The 12,280-nt window shown below is 40.5% G+C and overlaps 1 protein-coding gene across 2 annotated transcripts in view; it reads right to left on the bottom strand.

The window, feature by feature from the left end:
- Nucleotides 1-8,790: 8,790 nt before the first annotated feature.
- Nucleotides 8,791-12,280, bottom strand: part of LOC101987795 (solute carrier family 5 member 4-like) — a 33,393-nt gene continuing 29,903 nt past the window's right edge. Inside the window, exons 14-15 of one of the 2 annotated variants that reach the window (XM_005360215.2) lie at nucleotides 11,496-11,598; nucleotides 8,791-9,005 (exon numbers count right to left, since the gene is read on the bottom strand). In XM_005360215.2, coding sequence (XP_005360272.1) covers nucleotides 8,791-9,005; nucleotides 11,496-11,598 — 318 coding nt within the window. Of the gene's footprint in view, nucleotides 9,006-11,486; nucleotides 11,599-12,280 lie in introns of both variants that reach the window. The other variant, XM_026785761.1, reaches the window with a different exon arrangement.

The following is a 12,280-nucleotide window of genomic DNA, read 5'->3' as shown; positions in this document are numbered from 1 at the left end:
GGTGTGCGCCACCACCGCCCGGCTATCAGCCTTATTTTCAATAATACCTTATTCAAACATACGCGGTTCCTTATTTAAATTTTTTACTATCAGGACAAAAACCCTCATACAAAAATCCATCCTGATCAAAAATATTTTGGGGATCCGCTGCTGCCTCCTTAGTCCAAAAAAAACGATGCAAGGATAAACAAAGGGCTCACTATAGCTGAGAAGTTTTATGAATGCCACCTCGCTTGGTCTATAGCACTTGGCCATTCTATCAAGATGGTTTTGAAGCTACATGGCATTTACTCTCTTTTAATCATAGTAAAGATGGCTACCAGTCACATGGTCGCTTCCATCCTGATGGGGTCATCAGCCAAATTGGAGGCAAGTCACATGGTCGCTATTGAAAAACATATTTTCCTCCATAAGGCTGAGACACATATGAAGTATATATACTACAGCAGATCTGTTTTTCTAAACAAGAGTTGAATTACATATAATATACTGCAGCAAACTAAGATTTCCTATGCATCGATTTTTTTTAACTATCCATCTTTTATTGCAAGTTTTAAGCTAACATTTTGCAACAGGTTTTACAGATCTTTCGCCAGAATTTAGTCAGTTCCTTTAATGTAACGCCCCACTCTCAGTACAAACATTTCTGTGGCTGTGATGAAATCCTATAACCAAGAACACTTGTAAAAGGAAGAGCTTGCTTTTGCTTATGCTTGCAGAGGGATAAAGGTCCACATGGTGGCAAGCCTGGCAATAGGCAGTCTTGGCAGAAGGAATGTGAAGATAAGAAGCTGAGAGATAACATATTTTACTGCTAAGGCTAAGAGAGAATGAGCTAGATCTAGGGCAAGGTTATGGACTCTCCAAGCCTGCTCCCAATGACATGCTTTTTCCTGCAAGGCACACCTTATAGACCTCCTCAAACAGAAAGATCAACTAGGGGCCAAATATTCAGATCCCTGCTTCTACAGAAGTATTTCTCATCCGAGCCACCACAGATGTTGAACACTTTTAAAGATGGTTCAAAGCAATATTTTGATATTTCTTTGAGAATTTCATAAAATGTAGTTCAAACATATCTCCGATATCCCCAACTCTTCAATTATCACCTGTCCATTCATTTTTTCCTACACAATTTGAGATATTTATTTTATTTATTTATTATGTTCTCCAATGAGTCTAGTTTGTGTTGCCCAGATAGCCTTGGGAGAGAGGCCCATCCTGGTGTGTGGTCTACTTGCCAGCAGATGTAGCTTGCATATAAAGGTTTTTCAACTCTAGTAATAAGTCATTAGGAGTCATTTTAATACTATGTTTGTTTAACAGAGTAAGAGAACTGGAGTCTTCTCTAGGGCCCAAGATCTATCAAGTCCCAGGTTATCAGTCACATTAAAGATGCCATTTATGAATTCCATCTTATGGAATAAGCCTTAGATTCAATCATAAAGTGATTGGTTACTTTAATAACGTATAAGTCACTGTGGCATCAGTGGGCATATCTTGCCAGGTTCGTTGTAGCCTGCAGAGTTCACAGCTGGGTGAGACTGAGGATAGCATTTCTCCCCCAGCAGCATGCATACCACCTTCCAACTCCATGAACACTAGCCAAGATGGAGGAAGTTTCCAGGTGAGTAACAGCTTGATCACTTCTGTCACTCAAGGATATGGCATCTTCAGCAATAGAATATTACCATAAAGCTCTCATTCAAACTACCACAGATGCTGAACACTTTTAACTATGTTTCTTAGCCATTTTTATTTTAAACTTTTGAGAACTATTTTGATCTGTAACTCATTCTAAAGATTGGTTTGCTTATTTTCTCGACTCCCTGGTTTTTGAATTCTTTCTATATTCTGGATATTAGTCCTATATCAGCTGTGCGGCAGTCGGAGCTTCCCCCCACTCTGTGGGCTTGCCCGTTCTTCTAGTGAATGTTTTCTTTTCTACCCAGTTTTTTAGTTAGATGAGGTCCCATCTATCGATTGACCTGAGTTCCCAACTAGAGTCCTATTCAGAGAGTCCTTTCCTACAGCTGTAATTTGTAGTCTAATGCCTATATTTTCTTCTAGCGATTTTAGCATTTCAGGGTTACAGTGGCATATTTGGTACCTTTGCAGTTGATCTTTGTGCAGGGTGATGGATCAGGTCTAATTTCATTTCTACGCATGGACATTGCTTTTCCCAGGACCGTTAGTCGAAGATGTCTTTTCTCCAAGGAGTGGTTTTCGTATTGCTGAGAAATGGTTCAGGTGTTTCTAGTTACACACGTTGAAGACTGGCTCTCATACTTTGTTCCACTACATGCCTGTCTTTGGGCCAGTACCAGGCTGTTCTTATTGCTATATATCTGTGTAAGAAACCCTAAAACCTAGTGCAATCTCTCCAGAATTGCTCTTCTTGCTCAGGATTGCTTTGGCTCTCTGAGGGTCTCTTGTGATTCGGTATAAATTTTAGGATGTCTTCTTCTCTATTTCTCTGAAGAATGTAGTGGGTATTTTGTTTGGATTTGCATTGAATCTGCATCTTGGTTTTGCTATGATGGTCATTTCTACAAGTTTAATTCTATCAATCTGTGAGTATGGTGGGGGTGGAGCCTTCCTTAATCTCTTCAGCGATTAAAAGCTTTCATTGTAGAGGTTTTTCACCTCCTTGGTTAGGTTTATTTCTAAATATGCTATTTCTTTGAGGCTTTAATGAAAGTGGATGTTTCCATTATCTCTTTCTTGGCATGTTTCTTATTTGTATCCAGAAATGCTACAGATTTTTGTGAGTTGACTTTGTTGAAAGTATTGCCCATTTCTGGGCGTTTTCTAGTGGAATTTTTGGGATGTCTTTTGTATCGTCTGCAAATAGAAATGATTTGACTTCGTTTACTATTTATGTAGCCTCGTCCTCCTTCTCTAGCTAGCGCTTCTAGCACTATATTTTTAAAAAGGGAGGATTCTGGTTTTCATCAGATTGCTTCAAGTTTTTCTCCATTTAGGATGATGTGCTGTAGCTTTTATTAGTTTTTAAAACTTCTTTGGGGATTTCCACATCATGCACCCCAATTCAGTTCACCTCCAGCTCCCCCTATATCCTGCCATCCCTGTTGCTCCCCCCATGAAAGAGAACAAAACAAAGCAAGCAAACAAACAAAAGCAAGAGCAACAACCAAAAATGACTCTCTAATAAACCAAAGCAGAACAAAAACTACAGCATGAACACAAAAATCTCTGCTTCTCCTTCTTTCCTGACTCCCCACCACCTCTTCATCTATCCTGGTGGCATGGGAGGCTTCAGTGTGTCATACAGTGTACCCCTTTGGCCCACCAGTCCTTGCTCTGGTTCAAGGTCACCAGTCACTTCATGTGCTCCAGTGGGAACATTTGGAGACCTGGCCTCCAGCTGCTCTTCCCTGCGAGGGATCTTTACTTTCCTTCTGATTTGAGTTACTGAAAGCTGTGTCAAAGTTGTTTACCAGCTCTGCTTCACAAGCACGTGTTGCCTTGACCTTGAGGATCAGAGGATAAGGTTTTCACATGTTGGCCCACCTTGCTGTGTTGGGGACTATAAGCCTCTGTGGTGCTATTGAATAAGGGGCTTCTTACCAGTGACTAGAGGTCCATGTCTCTGTGTGTGTGTGTGTGTGTGTGTGTGTGTGTGTGTGTTTGTGTGTTTCAGTCTCCAGCCCCTTGCCCAAAGCTCGCGAACTGTATGGTAGCACATAGAGCAGAGACAGGCGCTGTGCGCTGCACTCCAGCAAGACCTAGATGAGATAGATGCTAGGGTGGGTCAACCCAAGGCCCAGTTGTGGGCATTGGTGTTAACCAGGCAGGTCAGATGGAGCCACTGGGGCCACCCACCACAGGTGCAGTGGTGGAATCAGCTACCCTACATGCATGCCCTCAGGGTAGGTTCATGTCACCTGTGGTGAGGGGTGGAATCCTCCCTCCTGAGTGCAGGGTCCAGCTCTCTGAAGTGGCTCAAGAGGGGGAAGGCCAGGTTTGTCAGAGCAATGAAGGGCGGGACTGACTCAGTATAGCTCTCTGATTTTACCTTACATGATTTCTAAGACCTCCTGAGATGACACTGGGCACAGACACCAACACGGACCCCAACGGCCACTAGACCATGGACCTAAACATGGCCTTAGGCAACAGCGTAGGCCTGGGTGACAGCCTGGCTCTGGGTGGAAGGAGCAGCCACCCAGGTGGGGACAGTCTCAGCAGTTGTGTGATCACAGGACGCCACCAAGGCCTCAGGTTGTGGCTCCAACCCTGGGCCTCTATGTGATCATTAGTGACAATGCAGGACCTGGGCCTCAGGTCAGACCCCAGTTACATTAGGACCATGAACCCCAACATGGTCCTTAGCAGCAACTGGGTCTGGACATCACCATTTCCCCCAGCGTGTGTAGCTTTTATTGTGTGGAGGTTTTGCTCCCTCTAGTCCTTGTCCCTCTAGAAGTGGTATCACGAAGTCATGTGGAATTGTGTCAAAAGCCTTTTTGCTAACGGAGATGATAATGAGTGAGTACACACCATGCTCATCTTTCTGGGTCTGAGTTACCTCGCTCAGGATTTTTTTCCTAGTTCTATCCATTTGCATGCAAATTTCAAGATATCATTTTTTTTTAACCACTGAGTAGTACTCCATTGTGTAAATCTACCACATTTTCTTTATCCATTTTTCAGTTGAGGGACATGTAGGTCGTTTCCAGGTTCTGGCTATTACAAATAATGCTGCTATGAACATAGTCAAACAAATGTCCTTGTGGTATGATTGAAAATCCTTTGGGTATATGCCCAAGAGTGATATTGCTGAATCCCGAGGTAGGTTAATTCCCAATTTTCTGAAAAACTTTAATTTCTTTCTTGATTTTTTTCCTTGACCCAGGGGTGGCTCAATTAAGCACTGTTTAATTTCCATGACTTTGTAGGCTTTCTGTGAGTAATGTTGTTGTTGAATTCTAACTTTAAACCATGATGATCAGATAAAATACAGGGGGTTACTCCAATTTTTTGGTATCTATTGAGGTTTGCTTTCTTACCAAATATGTGGCCAATTTTAGAGAAGGTTCCATGAGGTGCTGAGAAGAAGGTTTATTCTTTTGTGTTTGGGTGTAATGTTCTGTAGATGTCTGTTAATTCCACTTGAGTTAGGGTACCTGTTAGTTCTCTTATTTCTCTATTAAGTTTCTGTCTGGTTGACCTGTCCATTGGGAAGAGTGGAGTGTTGAAGTCTCCTATAGTTAGCATGGAGTTTGATGTGTGATTTAAGATTTAGTAATTTTCTTTTACATATGTGGGTGCTCTTTGGGGCAAAGATGTTCAGGATTGAGACTACATCTTGATGGATTGTTCCTGTGATGAGTATAAAGTGTCTTTCTCCAGCTCTTCTGATTGATTTTAGTTTGAAATCTATTTTGTTAGTTATTAGGATAGCTACACTCACTTGTTTCTTAGGTTCAGTTGATTGGAAAATCTTTTCCCATCCTTTTACTCTTAGGTGATGTCTGTCTTTGAGGTTAAGGTGTGTTTCTTGTATTCAGCAGAAGGATGGATCCTACTTTTATATCCATTCTCTTTGCCTGTGTCGTCTTATAGGTGAATTGAGCACATTGATAGTCAGAGATATTAATGACCAGTAATTGTTAGTTCCTGTTCTTTTTTTGTGGTAGTGTTTGTGTGTTTTCCTTCCTTGAGGTTTGATTGTGTGAGGTTATCTGTTGCCTGTGTTTTATGGGTACAGTTAGCTTCCTTGGGTTGGAGTTTTTCCTTCTAGTACATTCTATAGGGCTGGATTTGTGGATAGATATTGTTTAAATCTGGTTTTATCATGGAATATGATGATTGAAAGTCTTGCGGGGTATAGTAATCTGGGCTTGCATCCATAGCCTTTCAGTATCTGCAGCACATCTGTCCAGGACCTACTGGCTTTCATGGTTTCCATTGAGAAATTGAGTGTAATTCTGGTAGGTCTACCTTTATATGCTACTTGACTTTTTTCCTTTGCAATTCTTAATATCCTCTATTTATTCTGTATGTTTTGCATTTTGATTATTATATGGCTAGCAAACTTTTCTCTTTTTGGTCCAGTCTATCTGGTGTTCCGTAAGCTTTTCATACCTTCATAGAGCTATCCTTCTTTAGGTTGTAAAAGTTTTCTTCTATGATTTTGTTGAATATATTTTCTGTGCCTTTGAACTGGAGTTCTCCTTCTTCTTTCCCTATTATTCTTAGGTTTCATCTTTTCAAGGTGTCCCAGATTTCATGAACGCTTTGTGTTAAGAATTTGTTGGATTTAATGTTTTCTTTGACCAATGAATCTACTTCCTCTATAAGTATCTTCAATACCTGAAATTCTTTGTTGGAGTTGAAGAAAGATAGTTATAATTATAAAAGACAGATTAAATATAAAACTTTAGACTCACAAATATAGAATAGATGATAGAGTTTGTCAAATGCAAATAGACTAAATATTAAAACTATAATTCTTGCTTGATAACTGTTCGGTTATATGTAACTTTACTATGTTAAAGTTAAAATCTTCCTTTTATTTAGACAGAAAAGGGGAGGTGATGTGGGATTTCCCTCTGTATGCTGTTAATATCATTGGTTAATAAAGAATCTGTTTGGGGCCTTTTGCAGTGCAGAATAGAACAAGGCAGGAATTCCAAGCAGATAGAGGAGGAAAGAGTAGGCAGGGTCAAGGAGAAGCCATGTAGCTGCTGCAGGAGATAGATGCTGGATGCTGGACAGAACCTTACTGGTAGGCTACAATCATATGGCAATACACAGATTAATAGAAATAGGTTAATTTAAGATATAAGAGCTAGCCAATAAGAAGCACGAGCTAATAGGCCAAGAAGTGTTGCAATAATACAGGGATTATTTCAGGTTTGGGTGGCCGGGAAACAAATGAGCAGCCTCTGCCAACACAAAGGGGGATACAAGTCTCCTACCTGAGTCCCAGCTTAGTGTGTCAGCTATGGGTCCTGTGCAGAGAAAGGATCTATAAAGTCACAAAAGAATGGACATGGTAGAAGAAAAGGCTGAAAGGGGCCAGAGGAAGAGCTAGTGGAAGAAAAAAAACTTCACAGTTAACTTAGTTTGTCATTGGTTTAAAAAAATACAGCATGAGTGTGTGTGCGCAAGCGTTTTTATTTCTGCATCAGCTGTAATTGATAGTTTTTCTAGGTATTATAATCTGAGCTGGCATCTGTAGTCACTTAGAACATGTAGAACACACACATATGTATATATACACACATATATATGCATATACATGTGTACAAATATATATATATAATGCATTTAAAAGCAATTCTTTCATAATGGTTTCACATTGCTAACAAGATTTCAGCCAGGAGAAAATTACAGACATAAAAGCATGAAAAATAAATATTCTCTTTCTCTCTCTTGAAGAAAAATATCAAGTCCTAATTTCATATTTCACAGACTTTCTTTACAAGAGCACAATATAAATGATTCAGTCTCTGTCTTTGTTAGAATAAAATAGTAGAACATGGGTAATTAAGGATGACCATAATGCTTGTATAAAAGTACCAATGTGGAACATTGGAAACAATTATTTATGAACAAGCACTGCCCAGTATCAGATTGTATGAATATATTTGAGCCACATAATCTCCCTAGGAAAGGGGTGTGTGTGTGTGATGTGTGTGTGTGTGTGTGTGTGTGTGTGAGAGAGAGAGAGAGAGAGAGAGAGAGAGGGGTTAGAGATTTCTATTAAAGACAAAATCAAGAGATTTAGATCATTATTATAAAATTCTTTTTCAGTTTATTCAAATTCCTTTTCTCAGGGGTGGTATATACACAAAGCAAATGTACAAATGTATAACAAATATTTGTAAGTACAGATGTAATGCATAAGGCAGCTCACTCCTCAGAAACAATTGTGGAGGAGAAATTGTCTTGACTCAAGTGTAGAGGAGAAAGCATACTTGTTTATGCAGTCACATGACTCTAATTCATTTACATCTTACATCAAGGCAACTCTTATACAAGCAAACATTTAACCGGGGGCTTGCTTATAGTTTTAGAGGGTTAGTCCATGATATCATGATAAAAAGCACACAGGCACACAATGAAACAGTAGCTGAGAACTTCACATCCTGGTAAGCAGGCAGAGACTAAGACATGGGCCTGGCATAAACTTTTGAAACCTCAAAGCCCACCCTCAGTAACACATTTTCCCCAACAAGGCCACGCCTCCTAATCCTTCTAAACCTTCTCAAACAGTTCCACTCCCTGGTGGCTAAGCACCCACATCTATGAGCCTATGGAGGTCATTCTCATTCAGACCACCACAAATATTGACCGTCCAAGATTTGATAAGTTGTAAACTTTTGAAACAGGAAGATATGATCAAAAGGAATAAACTTTTAGATACAAAAAGAATTCTTGTATGTGATCAGCATAAAAATAGTCTAGTATGACTGAAATGTACTAGATGAGCAGTTTTAAGTATTGTTGCCAAATATATATGCATGACCAAATAGAGTGATGGATATGTTAATTAGTCTGATCATGGCAATCTTTTCAAAGTGTGGGCGCATTTCAAATCACTGTGTGTATCTTAAATATATACAATTTTCATTTCCAGTTATATCTAAATAGAGAGGGGGGGGGAAGAATTTTTACCCAATTGACACAGTGGCTTGCTAAAAACAAGATATTTGTATAGTAACCTAATTACTTAACATTTTCAATTGGTCAACTAACTGTGACAGAGCAACATTTATAAAAGGAAATTTAACCATTATTCTTTGCTCCATTCAGAGTTCAGGCAAAATAGGCATGAACAAAGACGGTCACAGTCAGGAGGACGATGGCACTGACGTTCACTACATTCCTCCACAAGGGCTTCTCAGAGGTGTCAGTGAACTTTTTCCTGAGGGCTTCTTCCTCCTCTTTGCTCAGCTTGGGCCCTGTATTCTGCAAACCACAGAATAAGCTACATGCCCTTTTGAGACACCCACGGGGTTGCTCAGGATCATCTAGAACAGAAAAAAGCACCAGTAAATCACCAACTAAGACAGGAAACAGAAATCACTGTTGTTGCTGTACAAATGACTGAGCATGTCACAACCACTTACAAGTGTCATGGAAATCTATGGGAAAATACGGTTAAATCTGACTATATAAAATAGAAAATCCTGCATGGTGAGACTCTAATAAACAAAGTAAAAAGAAATGAAAATTAGAGTGGTAGTGGCCTTGACATGCCACAATAATTTTTTTGGGGTATTCCAGTATTATAACACGTTTATTTAAGAGAGAAACTGTGAACATTTTTAGTTATTGTACATTGGATTCTTTCTTTTTAAAAATATTTATATCAAAATAGAATTGCATCATTTTCCTTTTTCCTTCTCCTCTCTCCAGCTGCAACTAGGCTCCCTAGAGCCCTTCCCGTGCCCTCCCACTCTCAAGTTGATAGCTAATTGGACTTAAGGCCGATTAACAAGAAGAAAATCATGGCTGATACTGTAAACCTCTCGGTGATAGTGATGTCATTAGAACTTGGAGAAGAATTTACTACCACCACTTCATTAGAGCAACATAATTCCTTACGATATTCTAAATCTTATCTTCATAGCTACAGGTGAGTGTAGCTGCCACCCTTCATCAAAGTTCTTTTTTGTAACAGATGGAGACCACCTCAGAAATCCACAACTCAGTATGGAGATCAACAGATCCTAAAGACCTCAGCCCCATTGGGTACATCTACATCACAGCACCTGTGCCTCAGGGAGCATCCCGAAGGAGGCAGGAAGGACTGAGAGAGCCAGAGTACCAGGAGATCTATAAACAGTCTCTCCTAGAGATGGCTGCAGAAACAAGACTAGAAAAATGAGCATATCAATGGACATGTGAACATGGGAGGGGGGACATTCTAAGGACTTCCAACCCCTTGACAAAGGACTACAGACAACTATTGATTGGTAGGAGGAAAATTAGCTTTTCCCGGGATGACCAGCCAAGGGGTTATCTAAGACAAAGTGGTCAGTCCTGAAACCATATTATACACAAACAGCTAAAACAGATTCAGCAGCTTTATGAATACACATACATATATCTATATATATGTGTAACAATAATAATATCAATGAGCTTTGTAAAAAAAAAACAGGTAAAAGGACTATCAAAAACCTCATGGAAACATGCTAAAGACATGAAGAAGCCACGAAAAAAATGTTGACAGGTGGTCCATAAAATCACTCAGCCATCAGAAGATGACACACAAGCGCTGGCCCTGGTCCCCACAGGCCCGGCAGCGGGTGCCACTACAGTGAACAATACATAACGGAGAGATGGAAAGGCAGAGTGTGATGGAGAGAGGGGAGGGAAAGAGCGGAGTGGTTCGTGCACTGTGGAGAGAGGTGGAGCTGGAGAAGAGATGGCGGTGAGGAACAGGCCGATATGAGGAGCCTGCACTGCCACCTGCAGCCATGTTGATGTCCTGAGTCCATGCTGCTGCTGGGTGTCATAGTGATCTGTGTGGTCCGTGCTGCCACCAGAGGCCATGTCTGGGCCCATAGTATATGTATTAATATAATGCAAAAGAAAATTTAACTCCCAATTATGGGAATTTGGAGAATACAGCAAAGTTATACAGGCACTCGCCCTTCGATCCAACAGTCAAGCTTCTTCAAATCTTCAAATGGTATAGGGGGGGTCACATACAAAAAGTTCTGTGCAATGCTCTTCATAGTGGAATTGGAAAAATTTGAGACATGCTTCTAAACAGAAATCTATGAAAAATTCTAATAAAAGTGAGGCAAAACAGAAATAAATAAATGGTAACGACACAGATATGAAGCAAACGGATGAGATGCAGTGGAAGTGGGTGGAGGGTGGTGAAAATCATGAGCTTCGTTATTAAAGGAGGCTGAAATTAGGAAGCTGATAACCAATCCCAGACCCACATCCAACCTAAGTTCAGACTACAAATGGAAGGATAACCATAAAAGGTCATGAAATAAGACAGAACAATAATGAGGAAGAGAAAGGACCCTGAAAGCTGGTTCTCTGATAAAAAAAAAAAAAGACTAGATTAGTCTTAGTTAAGACTTATGAAGGAGTCTGCCTGCCTGGAATAAACGATGTCCTGTGAGCGATAGTGAAGAAAGGAGGCTGTGTCAGACACTCAGGCTTGATCAGTCGAGACTGACTTGTTGAGTACAATATGTAGTTAGAGCCAGGGCGGTCTACAACTAATTATTGGTTGGCAGCTGGCACTCGGCTTCGTGGACAGATGATGGAAGATGGGTGGATGGGCTGGAGATGAAGAAATGGATCTCACATTTAATGATCACTGGATATTGAGGGCACGTTTTAAAAATTTTTTTTAGTTTTACACATATACATTTAAATCTCAGAAGCTGAATTTAGAGAGATTAAAAACAAACATAACCCATAAAAGCCCACACGGCCAAACCATACCCAGTGTTCTTACACTAAAACAGGCGTAAGACCGAGATTACCTTCTTCAAGAGCACCACCAACTTCTTCGTGACTTTCCTCGTCTGCATCTAAGTCAATACGCTCTTCCGTGTTCTTCCAAAGGCTCCAGCACAGGCGGTACAGCTAACCAGAGGCAACACACACGCTCGTTAATGTTGGGAAGAGATTACAATGATTCAATGATACCTTGTTTAATGTACTGTTGCGGGAGGTCCTTCCGCTCCTCCAGCCTATAGCCGCTGAGATACCAGCCCATTGGGGCGTGGTCTCTCTCCCTTTAAAAAAGCGGCCACTTCCCTCTCCTCTCTCTCTCTCTTCACTTCCTGCTCCAACAGCGACTAGACTCCCTTCCTGGTTGCACAGAGGGCTGTTGTCTGGGATGGTGATCTGTAAGTTTTTTTCCCTTTAAATAAATACCACCCTATTAATCATAATTCCAAACTGGTGTGGCATTGTTTGTGACTTACGCCTTCAATGTACGGTTTAAAACCCTAGCTATTCCAGGACATTATAGGTTAAAAAGGAAAGGTGTCCCACAGACTCTCTAACCAAAACACACCAACCATTTTGAATTATTTCTGTTTTTAATTCTAGTATTTGTCTACAATTCCAAGCAGTCTTCTTAGACTCCTACCTCTAACTTTGGGATGTCAAGAAAGGCATGGACTCAGCCACGCAGGACCTCCCCCGCCTCCACTGTCCTCGCCAGTATTTTCAGTACTACCTCATGGTTGCTTTCATTTGCTCTAATAGTTACTTTTATTCTTTAAAAAATCCTATTGAAGCCGGGCGGTGGTGGCGCACA

Source organism: Microtus ochrogaster, linkage group LG2, assembly GCF_000317375.1.
Source record: "Microtus ochrogaster isolate Prairie Vole_2 linkage group LG2, MicOch1.0, whole genome shotgun sequence".
Taxonomy (NCBI): Eukaryota; Metazoa; Chordata; class Mammalia; order Rodentia; family Cricetidae; genus Microtus; species Microtus ochrogaster.
The sequence above is the reverse complement of the archived record's forward strand: the minus strand, read 5'-3'. Positions and strand labels throughout refer to the sequence as shown.